Below are 20,875 nucleotides of genomic sequence, written 5' to 3'. Positions count from 1 at the left end.
AATAACTTTTCCCTGGAGAACCAACTTCTTAGGAACCAGAAGCAAACTTTAATAGTCCTGACAATAAAAGAATAGAACTGTACCACACGTCCTATGCACTATCATGGATAAATATGTACAGAAATACAGTGAAACTTCCTCCAACACAGCTACAAAGTGACACTTTGTGCAGACAAACAGCAACGGCGGCGTTCCTCACAGCACCGTTAACAGACCATAGCAGAAGTGCCCTTACAGTGTCTGATAAAGCAAGTTAATACATTTTAATCATGTTTATGTCATTGAACAGTTAAACGAAGGAAAAAACCGTGGTTACATGTTACAACTTGTTCAAGTACCTGAAATAAACTGGCTCTTGGATAAGCTTCAGCCTTTTTAGTTGCGGTATCACGTAAATTATCGTTTCCTCAGTGGTGACTAATTAAGAAGGGGGAAATAAGGCTTCATAAACGAGCTGGGAGTCGCTGGCTATGACAAACCAAAGCTCTGGGCTGCGGCAGTGCCGTATGTACACAGGGACAGGACACATCCATGCTGGCCCTGCCCCGGCGGGGCCGCTCCGCCTGCTCCCAGCGGGATCGGGGATGGACACGGGGTGAGGATGTCGATCCGAGGAGGAGACGTCCGTGCCTCGGCCATGCACGGCTGGGAACAGGCCGGGACTGTGCCCTGTGGGGTTATTCCCTACACCTTCTTCCTGTCGGCGCCGTCGGCGGGCTCGGCTCGCTGCGCAGGAAAGGCGTGGTGGTACAGGTGTCTGTGGGTGGCAGCCGCGCTGTACAGCTTGTACAAGGCCTGGGGAGAGAAACACAGTCACTGGGCAGCCCCTTCCCACTCCCAGGGAATCCCAAACCCAGGGAATCCCAATCCATTCCAGCCCATCATGGCCCCTGCATGTTCTGTGCACCAGCGCGGTTGGGTCAAGTGTCCAACACACAAAAGGCTCCAGCTCACGGATTTAGGACCTGAGGGAGTGGCTGGAGCTGTGCCAGGGTGGGTTTAGGTTGGATACCAGGGAAAGGTTCTTCTCCCAGAGGGTGCTGGGCACTGCCCAGGCTCCCCAGGGAATGGGCACAGCACCAGAGTTCCAGGAGTGCTTGGACAGCGCTGCCAGGGATGCCCAGGGTGGGATTGCTGGCGTGTCCAGGCAAGGGCAGGAGCTGCCCTGGATGATCCCTGTGGGTCCCTTCCAGCTCAGGATATTCTGTGACTCTACAATTCCAATTTTTCGAACACCTCATGCCCCTAGAGCTGTATTAAATCCATTATTCGGACTATGAGTGAGGGATTTGGGGGTTGTTTTTCCCTTCATGTTTCACGCAGTTTCAATTCCTGCAGCCTCAGCGTTTGCTTTCCCCCCTCAGGCAGCTCCCCGAGGTGATCAGGGTGTGACGGGTCATTGTCCCCATCGTTCTTCTGCAGATAATGCGGATTTTTTCCTTCTGAATTTACTGTCTTCCGTTTGTCCTGGAGCGAGGCCAGGCTCAGAACAGGCGGGAGCGGCTGCGGGGCTGCCCCGGAGCTGTGCTTCCCACACGGAACCGATGGCACAGCACCCACAGGGCTGGGACCAGGCTCCGGTCCCATGGGGGTGACAGGAGAGTAACACTCCCCATGTCCCTCCCTGCCTGTTCCCCACCTTTGTCCCAGAGAAAGCGGCACAGGGGGTGCCAGGCCATGGCTCTGGCTGCAGAGGATTTGGTGTGACCATCACAGAGCTGACGTTCCCATTTCAAATGAACTTGTCGCTGAGGGAGGAAAAAACCAACCCAACTCCCACCAGTTCCTGCTGGGGACCGCTGGCAGGCCAGGATTAGCTCTGGAAAGGGTGGGAAGAGGCACCTGACCAGCAGGAACCCACACTGACAGGGTGACGTGTTCCTTGTGGGCTCAGGGGCTGAATGAAGCAGGAGAGGCTGAAGGGGCAGTGAGGAGGAGGAGGGTGAGGGCTGAGATGCCTCCAGAGGTCTCCAACAGGACGCTGATCACATCCCAAACAGGCCTTTGGGAACAAAGTGGCGTTTTGGGATTGTTTGGGAACACAGTGGACTGGTGGAGGAGACTTCACGCAGCTTCTCTGCTTGTCTTCCTTGAAAATTCACCTTCAAGCCCCATCTAAGCGACCTTGCAGCATTTTGTGCTGTTTTAGAGGGTTTTGTGCTGCCAAACCAGTCCCACAGTGCTCATTTTTACTTGGCAGGCTTTGTTCAACACCTCATCCACAGCAAATCCCATGTTCTGCTTCTTGCTGGGGTTGGTATCCCTGGGGTCTCACAGGGCTGCCCTGGCTGCTGGGAGGGATGAGGGGTGGGAGGGTTTTTAACAGCTGGAATTTCTTCTAAAGGAACTCTCCACAGAACCCAGTGGCTCAGGAGGTGGCACTGCCAGCTGGAGCTGGCAGCCTTTGGTGACACAGAAAAACATGGAAAGGTCTCGTGTCACACCTCAGCCAGGCTGGGGAGGCCCTTGGACACAGAGCTGGAATAACATCCATGTGCAGGAAGGTTGCCTTTTTTTTTGGTTTAGGCAGATCCTGGTGAGGCTTTGCCCAAGGAACATTCCAGGGGCTCACACTGGGATCCTGCAGTGCTGGGCAGGAGGAGCACAAGGAGCCGGGCACACGGAGCTGCTGGGGCTGTGATCATAAACCAGAATCCCAGAATGGTTTGGGCTGGAAGGGACCTCTAAAGACCATCCAGCTCCAATCCCCCTGCCATGGGCAGGGACATGGTTGGCTATCCCAGGCTGCTCCAAGCCCTGTCCAGCCTGGCCTGGGACATTTCCAGGGATCCAGGGGCAGCCACAGCTTCTCTGGGCACCCTGTGCCAGGGCCTCCCCACCCTCCCAGCCAGGAATTCCTTCCCAATCTCCCATCCAGCCCTGCCCTCTGGCACTGGGAAGCCATTCCCTGTGTCCTGTCCCTCCATCCCTTGTCCCCAGTCCCTCTCCAGCTCTCCTGGAGCCCCTTTAGGCCCTGCAAGGGGCTCTGAGCTCTCCCTGGAGCCTTCTCTTCTCCAGGTGAACACCCCCAGCTCTCCCAGCCTGGCTCCAGAGCAGAGGGGCTCCAGCCCTTGGAGCATCTCTGTGGCCTCCTCTGGACTTGTTCCAGCAGCTCCACGTCCTTCTGACATAGGACCCCAGAGCTGGAGGCAGCTCTGCAGGTGGGGTCTCCCCTGAGTGGGGCAGAACCTCTCACGCTGGGAGAGCAGGATTGTATTCCTTGTGCTGCCCAGGGAGATGCTGGGAGATGAACTGTGCCTCCCAGGTTCTGCATTCAGCTTAATCCATTATGGGGTGGTTTTTCCCAAAAAACAACACCCACAGCACTTCCAGCAGCACGGAGAGGCCTGGCCAGGCTGTCCCTGCCTGCACCTGCACAGTTGGTGCTCCAAAACAATCTGGGGTTTGGGTTTGACCTCCTGGCACAACAGGAAAATCCCCCAACAGAACTGCTGGGAGAAAGATGAAAATCCCCATCGTATCCTCTGATACGTTCCTCGTTCCCCACCCAAATCTCTCTCCCACTTGGCTCCCAGGAGCGCCTGGAGCGCCGTGCCCACATCCACACCCTTGCCCAGGCATCTGGATCACAGGGAACAGCCAGAGCCAGCCAGGCCAGCAGCTGCTGCCCCAAGCCCTTGTGACTCCCATCCTCCACCAGGCCAGACATGCTTTTGGGGCCAAGATGCTTTTCCCAGGAGCCCAGGGCCTGGCTGGCCCCAGCAGCATGCGGAGAACAAGAGCCACTTACCTCATTGGTGCTTCCCTGGGAGAGGCATTGGGAAGGGGGAGACAGAAAGAGAAAGAAACAGCTCTGTGTATCACAGGTGTCCATGGGGTGCTCCCAGGGGGGCTCATCCCAAACTGGCCCCCTCTTGCAGGACCCCTCACTGCTCCGTCCATCCCTCCTGCACCTGGTCCCACTGCCGTGGGACAGAGCCGCTGGCTCGTGGTGGGCACGGTGACACTGCCCAGCCCAGCACCTCCCCTCTGCCACAGCTCCTTCCTGGGAGAACTTTCCCTCTGCTTGGAAAGCCATGGGGGCTTGTGGCAGCCAGGAACAGCTCCAAGCACTTTACCCTCTTTGTTTTCCCCCAGCTGGACATGCTGCAAGTGGGCAGCACCTCTGGTTTCCTGCTGTGTCCTGTTCTTGCTGAACTCCCACTGCTTCCTGCACTGGGATGGGCTTAAATATTCCGGCATATCCCAAAGGCTCCTGGGAAGTGCCCCTGGGCAAAGAGCCACTGCAGGGGGCTTTACTGAGGGTGCTCAGGCTGCTGGGGACAGGGCAGCGGGGATGAATCCAGCTGGAACACCAGGGATGTCTCTGCTGAGCAGCACCACTGCCCAGCTCTGCAATGAAGGAACATCAGTAAACGTTGCCTTTATTTCCCCCAAAGCTGCAAGGTCAGCTGCAGCAGCACAGGGAAGCAGGGAAATGTGCTTGCTCTCCATGAAAACCTCACTGGTGCAGGAAAAGCAGGGAGGGAGCAGGTGGAGAAGGGCCCTTCCTGGCAGAAATTAGACCTGGGATGGCTCCTGAGGGATGAGCTCCTCCAGCTCTGCCGTGGGAAGGGCAGGAGGGCACTGCAGCCTTTTGGCTCTTTGGGCACAGGGATTGTAGCCCTGGGCGAGGTGCAGGGGGTCAGTGGGAGTCTGTGTGGGCTGGGCTTTCCCTTTTCTGCTGTGGGAACAGGGAAGGGCTGCAATGGGAAATCAGGGTCTGGTGCCAAAAAAAGGAGAGCCAAGAGCTGGCCTTTACCTCTGGCAGAGCCAAAATCCCTGCCCTGAAGCAGGGGAGAGCGATGGCTGCTCCTGTTTAACACCCACAGGCATGCACACACCAAGCACACACACCAGGATCCTCCCCAGGGGGATCCAGGGCAGAGCTGCCCATTCCCACAAGGCTCCACCAACTCACACTGGTGACGGGTAAGACAAGTAGGAAAGAAAAAGGCAGAACAAAAGAGCTTGCTGGGAGTTTTCTCAGATCTACACAGCTTGTTTTCCACACTGGACAGGAACTGGAGGCTCAGGGACACAGCTCCAGCCTTGCTCACCCCGCCTGTGCTGCCCCATGACCTCCCCCTTACAAAAAACTCTACAAACTGATCTGAAAACAATTCCTCTGCCCCTCCTCTCCCCATCTGGAAGGTCTAAGGAATGGATTAGAGCTTCAATTAAAACAGGGCACAGATCTCCCTGCACTGATCCCAGCACAAGCAGCTGGATCTAACCCTAAAAGCCAAAACCATCTCCAAGGGGAGGAAAATCAGGAAAACTCAAGGCTTAAAAAAACCCAGTGGGGTGCAGGGAGGGTGCTTTTAGTGTGCTGGTTTGAAATCAAAAGCTCTTTAGCCTACCTGGTCCCACAAGGCTGCGGCCACTTGGTCTATTACTGCGCCCAGTTCTCTGTACTCCCCAGAGTATCTGATATAAGCCCAGGTACAGAGTGTGATAAGTGTCAAGCCCAGAATCATGTTGCACAGGCTGGCTATGATGTCCAAGCCAATGAAGCCGGTGACGCCGGCCAGCACGTAGGTGATGAAGATGACGACGAAGAGCGTGGCCGGGGTGCGGGCGGCGTGGAAGATGTTCTTGCTGTCGTTGTGTTTGATGTACTGGATGTAGAGCTCGTCGATCTCGGCCTCCAGCTGCTGCAGGTAGCGCCGGCTGAACTCCTCCCCTCCCATCTTCTTCACCCCGCGGAAAAGCCGCACGGCCTCGTCCTTCAGCTCCACGTGCTTGGCCTGCAGGTCGCTGGGAGCCAGGAAGGGTTTGTCCCCTCCACACACCTGCGTGGGGAAGGTGGGGAGAGCACTGCTGAAATGGCACTGCTCCCACAGGGAAATCACTGCTCCCAAAAGGAAATCACTGCTCCCAAAAGGAAATCACTGCTGAAATGGCACTGCTCCCACAGGGAAATCACTGCTGAAACAGGGAAATCACTGCTGAAATGGCACTGCTGAAACAGGGAAATCACTGCTGAAATGGCACTGCTGAAACAGGGAAATCACTGCTGAAATGGCACTGCTCCCACAGGGAAATCACTGCTGAAATAGGGAAATCACTGCTGAAACAGGGAAATCACTGCTCCCACAGGGAAATCACTGCTCCCACAGGGAAATCACTGCTGAAATGGCACTGCTCCCACAGGGAAATCACTGCTGAAATGGCACTGCTCCCACAGGGAAATCACTGCTGAAATAGGGAAATCACTGCTGAAACAGGGAAATCACTGCTCCCACAGGGAAATCACTGCTGAAATAGGGAAATCACTGCTCCCACAGGGAAATCACTGCTCCCACAGGGAAATCACTGCTGAAATGGCACTGCTGAAACAGGGAAATCACTGCTGAAATGGCACTGCTCCCACAGGGAAATCACTGGTCCCACAGGGAAACCACTGCTCCCACAGGGAAACCACTGCTGAAATGGCACTGCTCCCACAGGGAAATCACCCCTGACACAGGGAAATGGCACTGCTGAAACAGGGAAATCACCCCTGACACAAGGAAATCACTGCTGAAATGGCACTGGTCTCACAGGGAAATCACTGCTAAAACAGGGAAATCACCCCTGACACAGGGAAATCACTCCTGAAATGTCACTCCTAACACAGGGAAATCTAAAATTAGGGTTAGGGGCTAGGGTTAGGGAAGGAATTCCTGGCTGTGAGGGTGGGGAGGCCCTGGCACAGGGTGCCCAGAGAAGCTGTGGCTGCCCCTGGATCCCTGGAAGTGTCCAAGGCCAGGCTGGACACTGGGGCTTGGAGCAACCTGGGACAGTGGAAGGTGTCCCTGCCCATGGCAGGGGGTGGAACTGGATGGGATTTAAGGTCCCTCCCAACCCAAACCCTTCTGGGATTCCATTAATCCATGACAGGAGAGCCAGGAGACAGGAAGGAGCAGGAAGGGACACACTCAGCACCACCCACCTCTTCCATCCTCTTGCTGTAGGTGTCTTTGGCAGTGGCAACTGCTGCTAAATTGTTGGCTTCTGCTGTGGCCTGTAGGGGCAAAAGGGGCACAAAGCTTAGCTGCAGAAGGACAGGGTTAAGTTGTGCAAGTGCAAGGCCCCCCGTGGACACAGCCAGGACACGTGTGTGGCACCCAGAATTAGCCAGGGGGGCTCTCCCAGCCTCCAACTGATCCCAAACAAACTCATCCCACACTGACACATCCAAAAGCCTGCACAAAGAGAGGATTCCTACCCTCCAAGCCAGAGCAACGAAAACTTTGGCTTCAGCTGTGGGAACCAGCAAGGCAAGAGATAAAAAGACTCAGCCACAAGTAAACAGCTCCAGCTGCAACACCCGGCAAGGCCCTCTGGCTCCGGCAGCCACTTCCCATGTGTCACCTCCCTGTGTGGCCCCATGGATGTCATTTACCTGCAGGAATCATTCCAGCTGAGCTGGCTGAAGCTGTGTGCAGCCAGCAATTCCCCACAGCCCATCCCAGGTGTGATTCCTCAGGCATGTGAGGCTCGTGGCTGCCAAACGCTTCCCAAAGTGCTGTTCCTTGGGTGGTTACACTGAGGCATTTGGAATAAAGTCACAGCAGACCCACTGTGCTGCACTAGCTGGACACCTCTGCCAATTCCTGGGGAATTAGTGGCACTTACACTGCAGGAATTCCCACAGCTCCCACTCACACATACCTGCAGCATCGACTTGGGGTGTGGCAACTCCTCCCCTTGGTAGATCTTTATGTAGGCCTGGAAAAGCGCAGGGAAAAGGAAACCATGTGGAATGCAGCACACAGGAGCACCACCAACCACCCCCACCCAGCTCCAGACACAGCTGTGGCAGGATTTAGAAGCAGGGAAGAGGAGGATGTTCCAGCACAAGATGGCTTTGGTCAGAAAATGCCACTCCTTGGGTGGCCCGGGTCAGTCAGCAAAGGCTCTCCCTGCTCCACTCACTCCCAAGTATCCCTCCCAAAGGATCTGCACCTACCTCAGTCCTTCCCTGAAGGAGGAGGAGCCAAGGTAGCCCTGGAGAGTAGGTGGTGAGAATTACTCACCAATGTCTCGAATGGAAATGTCCCAGTAGTCATGACAACAAAAATAAGCTTTTTCCAAAGGCAACTGGAATACAGGCCTCAGCTTATCCCCCTCCAGCCCTCAATTCTCCAGGGGAGGAAAACAGCTCCTCCCACTTTCTGGGCTCGCTGTGGTCAAATCCATGACCATGAGGTGTTTGCCCTCTGCTGCAGTGTCAGCACTGTCAGTGCTGCCCTGCCTGCTGCTGCTGCTTTCCCCTTTAGCTACAGCAAAATTCCACAGATGAAGAAATCTACTTTCCCTAAATAAATACCTTAAAATACTCCACAAGGCCTCGACAGGTGATATGGTTTCCATTGATCTCCTTAACGTCCAGGTTCTCAGGACTGAGAAGCCAAGGAATCAAAATCTTCAAGTTCTTGATGAACTCATCGTCTATTTCTGGAAAAAAGAAAAAAAAGGCATCACAGAATCCCAGAATAGTTTGGGTTGGAAGGGACCTTAAAGATGTTCCAATCCCCTGCCAAGGACATGGAAGGTTCTTCCCCCAAAGAGTGGAAGGAACAGGCTCCCCAGGGAACAGTCACATTCCCAAGGCCGCCCAGAGCTCCAGAAGGGTCTGGACAAAACTCTCAGGCACAAGGTGGGATTTGTGGTGTTTCCATTAAATTAAACTGTACAGGACTGAAGGTAGAAAAAACCAGTGCAACAGCCAGGCATTTGGCAGGTGAGGAAAGCAGGAAAGATCCCCCACATTTCTTCCATCAGAGCACAAAAAGCTGAGTACAGCTCTGAGGAAACAAGAAAATTGTGTCAAGAAGCTGCTGACAGCTCCTGTCTGCACACAGCACATGTTCCACACTCCTCAGCACCTGAGATTAAGGGGGAACTCCAGGGATCAGCTCAGTTTCCACCAGCCCATCTCCCTCCTGCTTAGCACGGAGTTTGCCAGGAGAGCAAGTCTGAGCCAGACAAAACCAGGGAAAAACTCACGTCTTTGCCTGCTAATTTAAGTAGCTAATGGTCCACTTTATTGCTACGATTGCAGCAGCCTGGAACCAGCCACAAGGAGTTCACAACAAACACCTAAAAATATCCCCAGCACGTGGCTCCTTTCAGGGTGAAGGATCTCACCACAGCTCTTTTCTCTCTCCCCCTTTTTTTAACCTGCTGAACCAAGCCTGCCCTGTAGGGAAACCACTGATCAGATAAGCCAGGCAGATTAAACATTCCCTGGAAAGCCTTTCAAAGTGAAATAACGTTCTGAGAGCTTGTGGAACCAGCCTTCCATCCACCACAAGCACCAGCCTCGCAGCAACCAGGCTGTGCCTGTGCAGGTGAGGCACAGGAATTAACTGCAGGCTTAACACCACATCCATAAACTTCCAGTGTCATCCCTGCCCTTCCCAGTTTTCCCATCAGTGTTCTGACAGTGGGTACTGCCAGCAGCTCTGAGGCCTTGTCAGCCTCCCACGCCTTTTCTCCCTCCATGTCTGTCTGCTGCACTGGGAAGAAGCAGATGGGGGTGTGCCCATCACTGAGAGGAGGATCCAATTCCTCTCCCAGAAGTTTTTTCATGGGGCTTTCAGGAAGAAGCAGGACAGTCTGCCAGGGCTTCTAAGGAATCAGGTTAGAAACCAGAGCTTTGCCCTCGTACCTTTCAGTTTTCCATCGAAATTGGGGTTGGTGGCGACTTTGAGGCCGGGGTGAGGTAAGAGGAAGCAGGAGATTTTGGTGAAGCAGGAATGGATATGCTTCCTGACATTCTGCAGCTCCTCATGCTGATTGCCTGACACCTGTGGGGACAATGAATCACAGAATCCCAGAATATCTGGAGTTAGAAGTGCCCACAGGGATCATCCAGCCCAGCTCCTGGCCCTGCACAGACATCCCAACAATCCCACCCTGGGATTGTTGTCCAAATGCTCCTGGAGCTCTGGCAGCCTCAGGGCTGTGCCCATTCCCGGGGGAGCCTGGGCAGTGCCCAGCACCCTCTGGGGGAAGAGCCTTGTCCTGAAATCCAACCTAAACCTCCCCTGGCACAGCTCCAGCCATTCCCTCAGGTTCTGTCAGTGGTCACCAGAGAGAAAAGCTTGGTGCTGCCTGTCCACTTCCCAAAGTTTGGGATCAGGGAGTTTCCTTCTGATAGGAATATTGGGATAATGCTGAGCCAGCAGTGCTGGCAGGAGCACAGGATACTCCACACTGTGGCTGCTTACAGTGGGGGAAAGGAACACAGAAGATCCCACAGGCATGAGGACAAAGAGAAGGAACTGGAGCATCTCTGACCACATGCCCTGGAGCATGTTATTATCATTTGGAAAAATGCACGTCCATGTATGACTGGAATACAAAAACATTTGGCATTTCCCACTAGGGCCTTCCTCATCTCACATTTAATTAGGTTTCTCCACTACCAAATCATCCATGAATTTCCTGACTGATCCCAACCAGTCCTTGCCCATCATTTTTATTGTCCAACCACCTAATGACCAAAAAATCATTCCCAGTCTCTTGGGAATCTGCTGACTCCCATTGCTGTCCACTCTCCCAGAGAGTCCCATGGAGCTGGGCTTGGGCAGAAGCCTGAACGTGGCAAGGAAATTCACCCTCCCCAAATGCCTCCTCTGGGATTTTAATGCACTGAGTGTGACCATAACCAGCACTGCAGCTCACACCTGACATCCAGTGCTGCTGCCACCCGGCTGAACAGGAAAATTATGGAATCACAAAGTGGATTGGGTTGGAAAGGACCTTAAAGATCATCCCATCCCACCCCCTGCCATGAGCAGGGACACCTTCCCTGATCCCAGGGTGCTCCAGAACCAAGAGCAGGCAAAACGTACCTTCAGCCTCTTCTCCAAAAATCTTGCACCACCATCAGATCCATAGGAAAACTCATAAGGGAAGCTCCAGTCACGAACAAGGAATATAAGGGACTGGAAAACACAGAACGGTGGGGTCAATTACATACTGCTCAGAGCCCACAGCAGTGGCTGAGCATCCCCCTGCACCCTCACCCCCATTTCACACCACACCAAAACCTATCCCTGAGTCTTTTCCCAGCTCCAGCAGCATCTCTCACCTTTCCTGGAGGAAATAAGAGGTCCCTGTGTGCATGGCACTGAGACCACTCCACTGTCTCACAAGGAAAAGGGGGAGCAGCCCCCAAACTGCTGCACCAGTTTGAGTCCCTGGCTGGGAGAACAGCATCAATCATCTAAACTGCCCAAGAAAAGGGATTGTTGCTAACCAGGACAAAAGGCAATGAGCTCCCTAATTCCAGCCACATTTAGTTCCATCCTATGGGAATTCTACAGGCTCATTTTTTCAGCCTTTTTCACTGGGCAGCCTTCCAGACAGACTTTTAATGAGAAGCAGATGCAGAGGAATGAGAGTGAATAAGAAATCATTGGCTTTTGTAATCTTTATTGAGGCATTCAAAGTTCCTGGGCAATAAATAAATAAATACCAGAATGGTCAACTTGGAATCTTTAAAAACAAACAAAAAAAAAGTTTTCAGAAAAAAAAAAATCAGGTCTCCAGTGCCTCATCTGTGCAAGGGAACAACATCCCATGTAGGAAATAAAGGGTTTGGAGGGGGAAGTCCTGAATGCCAAAGCCCAGAAGAGTCTGGCAGAGGTGCCAGGGTTCCTCTCATGCACATGGATAAGCAGGTCAGCAAGTGGAACCCATTTCATTGGAATTTCCCTAAAATCTGTCTATGTTTAGAACAAAAATCTAATGGAGGGAGGGGAAATATTTCTGCTCTTTATTTCTCTTCTCAAAAACATCAGAAAAAGTTAAAAAAGAAGGAGAGAACAGCGAGTTGGCTTTTTTGAACTGCAGGAGAAGCCACAGTGACTGTACCCAGTGAGCTGGTTCAGGACATGCTGTTCTCTCAAACACCATGAGATGCTTAAGAGACATGTACCATGTTTAGGACTTTTCCACAAACACATTACGCACGCCTTGAATCGAGAATTATTGCTTTGTATTTCTGAAGTAAAATTGTTGCAGGCAGGCTGTGTTTACCATTGCCTTTGTGAAGGCCCCACACTCAGGGCCAGCCTCTGGCAAGGGCTCCTCAGTGTGAGGAGAGGAGGGAGACAAAGGGAAATGTGAATTTTCCACTGCCAAGTCTCACTTCCCTTCCAGCAGGATCAATGCCACTGCAGTTTTACTGTGACACTTGGAGAATCACAGGATCCCAGGATGGTTCGGGTTGCAAGGGACATTAAAGACCATCCAGCCCTCCCCTGCCATGGGCAGGGACACCTTCCACTGTCCCAGGCTGCTCCAAGCCCTGTCCAACCTGGCCTTGGACGCTTCCAGGGATCCAGGGGCAGCCACAGATTCTCTGGGAAAACTCTGCCAGGGCCTCCCCACCCTCACTTTTCCTGCTTTCTAATCAACACATTCATGTCTAAAAACATGTTCTGCAGGAGCCAGCCCATGCTGGATGTGGACAGGAGATCATTTCTCACCTGGCCACAGCACCACTGACTCTTCTACCACATTTATCACACCCACAAAGGTTTCCAGCATCGTTTGATAATTTTCCCCTGATCATTAATGAACATGACATTGAATCAGAGAGAGCCTGGGGGGATCCCGAGGAAACACTTCTGAAGGATGATGATTCCCTGTTACAATTAGTTCCACGTGCTCTGGCATCTATCAGTTAATGAGTTTTTAATCCATTAACAATGGATTAAAGCAGACAATGCTGACTTCATTTGCTTTTCAGCAGCATCCTGGAGAGATAAGGCTGACAGAAGGCGACGGATCATGGCGAGAGTTACCTTTATCAACCCAACTCGTGCTCTTTTAAAAATTGATAATGGGATTGTTTGACAAGAGTCACCATCCACAAACTGTGCGACTTGACAGCAATTACAGTGTTTGGGAAAATCAGAGCCTATTATCCAGCCCTAATGATTTAAGCATGTTTAAGTTTCCCCTCACAGCCTCCTTTTTACTGATGAAGTAGGAAGTATCTCAGTTTCACTGGAATATTTGGCTGCATTATCCCCACAGTTTTTAAATAAGGAGCAGGAATATTTATTTAATGTCTGGCTTTTTGCTGTACCATGTTACAACTTTCTTCAAGCTCTTGCCTGTCATATATTTTTACTGGTAGTTTTACCATTTATCAGTCACCAGCCCACACCAGAATCCAACAGAATCAATTTGTCCATTTGTTGTATTTTTTAACCTTTTAATTTTATTTCCACTTCCTGACCACAGACACCTTATAAACCCCTTAGTCCTTCCAGGACAACAATTCTCTTTATATGTTGGCAAGCAAATGTAAAATAGCTGCAACTTATTCCCAGTTACTCTTGGGATTTTTACAGCATGCTTTGTTTCCCTGCTGGTTTTTACTTTGGGAAGTTCACAAACCCTCATCCAACCTAATCAAAGCACTCCTGTCTTTAAAAACAGGCACCAGCCTCACCTACTGTGAGTGCCCAATGCTTTCTCTTTTTTTTAACAGCAGCTTTTCACAGGTTGGGGAACAGCAGGATGAACAGATGTCCCTTACTTGAAGTTAAAACCCCACTCAAACCGAGTTTTCCCACAGCTTTGCTAATCCTTATCCTTTCATTTTGCCGGGAGCAGGGATTCCCAGGGCAGGTGAGTTCAAACCTCTTAGAACAAAGGCTGGGCAGAGTTCCTGACTACAGAGAGTGACAAACCTGCTGCAAAACCAGCTGCTTTCCAAGCCTGGCAGGACAGTGCAGAGCTCTTGGGATGGCAAAGGTTCAGAGAGAAAAGAAAGAGGGATGTTGGATGTACTGGGAAGCAAGGAAGCACAAAGCCGTTCCTTGGAGCAGCTGAGCCGATCCCCAGGCAATCCCATCTCCTCCCATCCTGCAAACTGCAGTGACACCTCGTGGTGAAGCCAACGGGCTCCGCGACAAATGAGCTGGCCTGGATGCTTGGACTCACCTGGAAAGGCTTCTGGAATGTCTCCTCCATGGCCAGCCGGCCATACTCGGTGAAAAGCTGGAAGGAGAAGGACAGAACAGGACAGTGAGTTTGTCACTGCGGGACACAGGGGCACCAGCACCAAGCTCTGCTGTGTGAGCAGGGACAGGACCCAGGAACAGCTGGAGCTGTGCCAGGGGAGGTTTAGGTTGGATTTCAGGACAAGGCTCTTCCCCCAGAGGGTGCTGGGCACTGCCCAGGCTCCCCAGGGAATGGGCACGGCCCCGAGGCTGCCAGAGCTCCAGGAGCGCTTGGACAGCGCTGCCAGGGATGCCCAGGGTGGGGTTGTTGGGGTGTCTGTGCAGGGCCTGGAGTTGGATTCCATGATCCCTGTGGATCCTTTGAGAGACTTCTATGATTCTACAAAGCAGTGAGGGACATTTATGACGGGGGACTAACAGCACCACGCACAGAGCTGGACACAGAGTGGCTGTGGGCTGCCAGCTCCCACCCCAGAGGCACACGGAGCTGTTATGGACCATCACCCTGCTGAGCTCTCGTGAGAGATCCCAGCCTGGAGCTTTTGGCTGCCAAATCTGTGGAAAACGGCTCAGATCAGCTGCTTGCTGCTGGTTTCATACCAACCAGAAACTTCTCGTGCTCCAGGGGGCTGCTGGAGCCCTGCTGCCTCTAAACACTCCAGGAACGAGCGGAAATGAATTCAGAAATAAGTACTTTCCCTGCAAACCCCCGCTGTGCAAAGACTCTAAAATCAGCCTACCAGCAAGATTTGAAGACTCTCCAGTCTCTCTGCACTCTAGTTTCTAACTGAAGGCACAATAATGTGTTTCACAGATGCCTAAAAATGGGTCAACTTGTTAAACAGTCATGGCTTAAAATCCAAACTGAAAGATCAGAGCTACACTGAATAAATTCAGTGTTTAAAAAGTGTTATTGTTAATAATATTTATGGACTGAAATAATTCAGCCTTCAAATGCTGATTTTTCCAGCTGACTTTTCTTTCCCTTCCTTAAGCTCCTGGAAAAGCCTGCCTAATTAATCAGTCAATCACCTGAACAGAAGAGAAAGCAGAAGGTAATTCCAGGAAATGGGCAGGACACCTGTGCCACAAAAATCCCATTAACTGCTTGTCTCCAACAGTCATGGCTGGAATCACCCTTAGAGGGTCCCCTGTACTGAGCCAGCACCAGATGGCAACATCCAGGCTGATAATTCACAATCACAGAACAAAATCTCAGGATGGTTTAGGTTGGGAGGGACCTGAAATTCCACCCAGTGCCACGCCCTGCCACAAGGCAGGGACACCTTCCACTATCCCAGGTTGCTCTGAGATCCATCCAACTTGGCCTTGGACACTTCCAGGGATGAGGCAGCCACAGCTGCTCCGGGAAACTTGTTCCAGTGCCTCACAGTAAACAATTTCCTCCCAACATCCACCTAACCCTGCCCTCTGGCAGTGGGAAGCCATTCCCCTTTGTCCTGTCCCTCCAGGCCCTTGTAAACAGCCTCTCCATCCTTCTTGTTGGCCCTTGAAAGGCCATAATTAGGTCACCCCGAAGCTCCTCTTACCTGCAAGTGCTGCAGATCATCCTCCTGCACATTCTGGGACAAGTTATAAACCTGTATTTAAATAAAAAGACAACTTCAGATCACTAAGAACAGCCTGTCCTTGGGGCTAACACATGGTTGGTGTGGCTAAAGCCTACGACAGCCCCATGGGGACACGGGCAAGGTCCCAGGTGGTGCTGGTACAAGTGGTAGGAAGGGAAGCCCTGTCAGGCTCTGTGGTTGCTGGGCAGTGAACTCCTCCAGCCCAGAGGTTTCTTACCTGGATGGAGCTGATCATGGTGCTGAGGGCAAACACGGTGGCCGAGTCCCTGAGGGTGGACTGGCTGTCAAAGGTGCCCTGCGTGTCCATCAGCAGCACCGCGACCTGCGGGGCACAAAGCTCCTGTCAGCACTCCCAGGACCTGCACCCAGGCAAACCCACCCTCGTGGGCCACGGGGTGAATGGCAGCTGAGTTACTGTGCTGGAGTCTCACTGCTTCTGCCTCAGCCTCGTAATTGGTGGGGGACAAAGGAAAAGCACATCCCCAGCCACTCCTGACAGCAGGGGGACTCCAGCAGGCAGCAAAATTAATGCTCTACAAGGCAGTGAGGGAACAGCTCTGCTCCTCAAACAGCTGCTGTCAGTGCAGAGGAGGCTCTGCCGGAGTCTGCATCAGAAACCAAACACATATTGCACCTCCCTAACCCAAACACACTCAGCCAGCGTTAGGAATCACACCCTGAACGACTCAGTGCCACTTTGGTGCCGTGCTCTGCATTCAAGTGCAGATAAATATTCCTGCCTATAAGCTGAATTTGCAGGGTACTGCAAATCCACTATGATCACTCTGAATGAAGAAACTCCACTTTACAGCTGCTGCTCCAGGAAAGGGGAGCAGTTTGCAAGGACATGAGATTCAAGATCTCTGGGAATAGTACAGAAATAAACTCTGGGATGCCCAGAGTTGAGGGACATTTAGACAACATATCAGAGACACTGGACACCACATCACCCACCTCACTGTGTTAAACCCATCCATGCTAAATTAGGGACATGGCATTGAAAACCCTCCCTAAACTTGCCCAGCCACCTAAGACAAGGCAAGAGAGTCTCAAAAGCTGGAAGAGGAAAATGAGCTGACAGCAACAGAGACACACACACACCTTGGTGCCATCGGGCTTGTCCACCAGGAAAACCTCACTCCATATCTGAATCCCGGTCGTCTCCCGCTCGGAGCCGCCCCTCCAGGAGAAACCAGTCAGAGGCTCGTTGTAATCCCCAACCCAGTCCACTGCTTCCTGCAGGGAGGAGCACAAGTTGTTGGAATTCTCATCTCACTTTGGTTTTACACTTTTCCCCTGTGCTGCCTCCACCCCAGTGCTAGAGAGGGACAGTCCCTACTGCAGAGGGCTCCTTACAAAATGGTAAGAGGTTAAGAACCCCACAAGGGAGGTTTTTCCTTCCTTTACTGCCAAGGCACTTCAAATCCTGGGGGCAGTTTTGGGCCCCTTACAACAAGAAAGACATAGAAGGGATGGAGCGTGTCCAGGGAAGCAAGTGGAGCTGGAGGAGGGTCTGGAACACCAGGAGCACCTGAGGGAGCTGGGAAAGGGGCTCAGCCTGGAGAAAAGGAGGCTCAGGGGGGACCTTTTGGCTCTGCACAACTCCCTGAGGGTGCAGCCAGGTGGGAATTGGGCTCTGCTCCCAGGGAACAAGCAGCAGGAAAAGAGGAAACAATCTGGTTACACCAGGGAAGGTTTGGGTTGGATATTAGCAAAATGTTTTTCACTGGAAGGGTGGTCACACATTGGAACAGGCTGCTCTGGGCAGCGGCGGAGTCCCCATCCCTGGAAGTGTTCAAAAGACACGGATATGACACCTGGGGACATGGTTTAGTGGCGAATATAGTGGTGCTGGCTTAGCAGCTGGGTTCAATGATCTCAGAGGGATTTTCCAACCTAAACGATTCTGTGATTCAGGGCAGCAGATGTGAACACCCCTGCTCCAAAGTTAAGAGTCCATGGGACAGTTCTTCCTGGGGAAGGATCTGCTCTGTTTTATTTTGTGAAGCCCACACCCATGAGAGGCTTGAGCATTCCGAGAGCACCGAGTCCTGTCCAGCTCATGGGAGCAACGAGGAACATCACGCCCTAGGAACGGCCTCCTGCGCTGCAGCCTTACCTTATTGTACATGTACCGCAGCATGAAGTCCATCAGGAATGATTTTCCTTTCCTAAAGGCTCCAGCCACGGACACAGCCACGACCTCCTTATCTCTGACAGCCTCGGAGAGGAGGATGCGGTTCAGGGCGGCTTCATCCAGCTCAAAGGAGTGGTCATCTTTGACAATGAGGACCTGCACTGGCCCTGCCTTCCTCACAGATTCCTCCTCCTCAGAGCTCCACTCGTAAGCCTTGTCTGCAAAACTACCTGTGTGAACAGGGAAAAGGAGAGGCTTTTGGTTCCTTCCTCTGCACAGTGAGGAGTCACCAACAGAGGTGATAAGAGGCCCAATAGCTCAATTATCCATCCCAAAATGGCATCCTCCAGAGCAGATCTGCTCCACCTGGCCACAGCCATCCCAGTGGATGAGTCCATGCCACTTTGGGGTCATCTGACCACGTGCTCCACACAGGCAGAGCTCCCTGCTGGAACCTCTGTTGACAGAACGCATCTGCTGGATTTTATCCTACATGGAGAACAGATCCCTTCAACTTCCTACATAAACAGCACCTGCCGTAACACCTCCCTTAGCCCTTTCTCAGACGGAAAAGTCCAAGTCTCCTGATCATCCCTTCTACCACATTATCTAGGGATCTGCTCTCCTCTGGACACTCCCCACCAGGTCCTTCCTGAAGGCTGACTCAAAAATGGAAGCAGCTCTCCAGCTGAGGTGTCCAAGGACCTCACATCTTTATCAAAGGATGCTGCCTTTGTGTATCCTGTGCCACTGCTATTCCTGTAGCAACACATTCCTGCTCCATCTGCAGCCTGCACTGATGCTCCAAGCGCAATCCGCTGTTCCTACCATCAGCCTCGTCGGCAGCATCCCCCGGGATGCTCCCAGCAGGAACCAGGCCATGCAGACACAGGCCCATCCTGATAAAAGCCACTTCTCCACTCCCAAGTGGAAAGCACACACAAAGCACAGGCACTGCCCACTTTCCCACTTGGAAATGGCGAGGTTCCCTGTGGAGCTGCTCCCCAGGCTGTGGAGGGATCATACAGGAGGGTCTCACAGGACCCAGATGCATTTTAAGACCTGCAGCCCTGGGATTTGCAAAGAGCAGGCTGGCTCCAGTAACTTTCCTTTCCTGGTCTTTCCAAACTTTCCAGCACAGGGAAGAGATGCCGAAGGTGATTAATGTGCCAGTCAGCTCACCTAGAGCCACATGAAACCTCCTTGCCAGCAGGGAAATGAGCACGAGATGGAAAGTTCCCCCCACGTTCCGACAAAAACTTCCTAGATCACAGGCTTGGGCTGTAACTTTCCCAAGTTTTGCCTCAAGCTAAACCTCCTCAGTCTCTGTTTCAGCCCCCGACCTTGGAGACCCAGTTTAGAGCTGTTTCAAAGCACAAGGACTGCGTGTGCACATGCTAAAAGAGAAGTTACAAATATCAAGAGGAATAGGATTTGCCCATTCCAGGCCTCTCTATAAAGAAGCCTCCAGCAGTAACTCCATATTTGAAATAACAGCAGCACTTTTGTGATTTCCTAAGATCCCACAAGGAAGTACCAGGATCATTAAGCCTGGTTGCCAGGGGATTTCTGGTGGCTCTCGGACATATACTATGAGCTTTCTTAGCTCACAGCTGAAAGACAAAGATCTTTTCTTTCCAATGCTTGGAGGTTTTTTAGCTAAACAAAAGTCCCAAACGTTCTGAAAAGCGACATTCTCCACCAGACTGCAGCACTAAAATCCCTTCGAGCACCAGCCCCTGCCCTGTGTCACTGCTTAGGGGCCTCCAGGAAAAAAAATCCTTCCCATTTCAAATCCACAGAGTCAGGATCCAGGCACACATCACCAAATGAAGGTGTCTGAGAGCAGGCACACACCAAACACCTTTTCCAGCACTGAGGCATTCCCAACAGGTAAGGATGGCCAGGTGCCAAAGGGCCACAGGCTCATGTGCTCTTTTTAAGCACTGCCAAGCTGCAAGGGCTATATAAAAGATAGGAAATGCCTCCTCTCTTGTGGTGTTTCCCAAAGTCCTGCTCACCTAACCCAGTCCAATTTTTATTTTCTTCTTCCAGCTGCACAGAAAAGACAGAGGAGAGATCCTTGGATAGGATGTGACTCATGGCAGGGGTAGGAAAAGATTTGTAAATCAAATTAAACCTAAGTATTTCTGACTCTAACTCAGCCGTCAGGGTGCAACAGCTGTGCCACCTTCCCAGACCAGACAAATCCCACCTTTGGGCACACAGACAGAGGAAGTGGGACCAGTACTTTGGCTGGAGCCCCTCTGCTCTGGAGCCAGGCTGGGAGAGCTGGGGGTGTTCACCTGGAGAAGAGAAGGCTCCAGGGAGAGCTCAGAGCCCCTGCCAGGGCCTGAAGGGGCTCCAGGAGAGCTGGAGTGGGACCTGGGACAAGGGATGGAGGGACAGGACACAGGGAATGGCTTCCCAGTGCCAGAGGGCAGGGATGGATGGGAGATTGGGAAGGAATCCCTGGCTGTGATGGTGGGAGGGCCCCTGGCACAGGGTGCCCAGAGCAGCTGTGGCTGCCCCTGGATCCCTGGCAGTGTCCCAGGCCAGGCTGGACAGGGCTTGGAGCAACCTGGGATAGTGGGAAGTGTCCCTGCTCATGGCAGGAGGTGGAACTGGGTGAGCTTTAAGGTCCCTTCCCAACCCAAACTATTCTGGGATTCCATGATTTGTGGTTTTACTTATCCTGCACTAGCAGTGGGTACCAAGATGAGCACAAATCCTTGGATGCCCCTGGCTCAGACAGCTGAATGGATCTCCAAGTCCTGGCCAAGGATCCAAGCACCAGGACAGGGAGAGTCCCTGGCCATCCTGCTGCCAGAGGGAGAGCTCGTGCCAGATCCCCTCTCCTGGTGCCTAAATGGGATCTCCCAGGTCTTCCTCTCCCTCTGCTCTTTCCAGCAGCTGAACCAACAATCAGTGCAGAGGAGAAAGGATTGTTTTTTCCCTTCAAATCATCAGAATCTGAAGGAGACTAATTTTTAAAAGCAGATATTAACAGATTTTAGGAGAATGTCTCCAGGCACAGAAGTGGCCATGGTCTCCCAGGGGACATCCTTGTTTCCATCACCTGAACACCAGGAAAACCAGGCTGTTTGCACAACATGAGCACAACACAAAACATTATGAGCAGGATATGTTGATTTCCCAGTTCCTTG

General features: G+C 52.3%; 1 protein-coding gene across 2 annotated transcripts in view; it reads right to left on the bottom strand.

Moving 5' to 3' along the window:
• Window positions 1-28: 28 nt before the first annotated feature.
• Window positions 29-20,875, bottom strand: part of ATL1 (atlastin GTPase 1) — a 29,869-nt gene continuing 9,022 nt past the window's right edge. The window contains exons 2-14 of one of the 2 annotated variants that reach the window (XM_048306010.1): window positions 17,691-17,938; window positions 16,673-16,807; window positions 15,789-15,893; window positions 15,530-15,580; window positions 13,960-14,016; window positions 10,851-10,943; window positions 9,662-9,800; window positions 8,318-8,445; window positions 7,660-7,716; window positions 6,938-7,009; window positions 5,364-5,795; window positions 3,752-3,766; window positions 29-795 (exon numbers count right to left, since the gene is read on the bottom strand). In XM_048306010.1, the coding sequence (XP_048161967.1) occupies window positions 685-795; window positions 3,752-3,766; window positions 5,364-5,795; window positions 6,938-7,009; window positions 7,660-7,716; window positions 8,318-8,445; window positions 9,662-9,800; window positions 10,851-10,943; window positions 13,960-14,016; window positions 15,530-15,580; window positions 15,789-15,893; window positions 16,673-16,807; window positions 17,691-17,938 (1,643 nt within the window). In that variant the 3' untranslated portion in view covers window positions 29-684. The remainder of the gene's footprint in view (window positions 796-3,751; window positions 3,767-5,363; window positions 5,796-6,937; window positions 7,010-7,659; window positions 7,717-8,317; window positions 8,446-9,661; window positions 9,801-10,850; window positions 10,944-13,959; window positions 14,017-15,529; window positions 15,581-15,788; window positions 15,894-16,672; window positions 16,808-17,690; window positions 17,939-20,875) is intronic. The other variant, XM_048306011.1, reaches the window with a different exon arrangement.

The sequence above is a fragment of the Corvus hawaiiensis genome, chromosome 6 (genome assembly GCF_020740725.1).
Source record: "Corvus hawaiiensis isolate bCorHaw1 chromosome 6, bCorHaw1.pri.cur, whole genome shotgun sequence".
NCBI lineage: Eukaryota > Metazoa > Chordata > Aves > Passeriformes > Corvidae > Corvus > Corvus hawaiiensis.
Note: the sequence above shows the minus strand (reverse complement) of the source record. Positions and strands in the feature narration are given on the sequence as shown.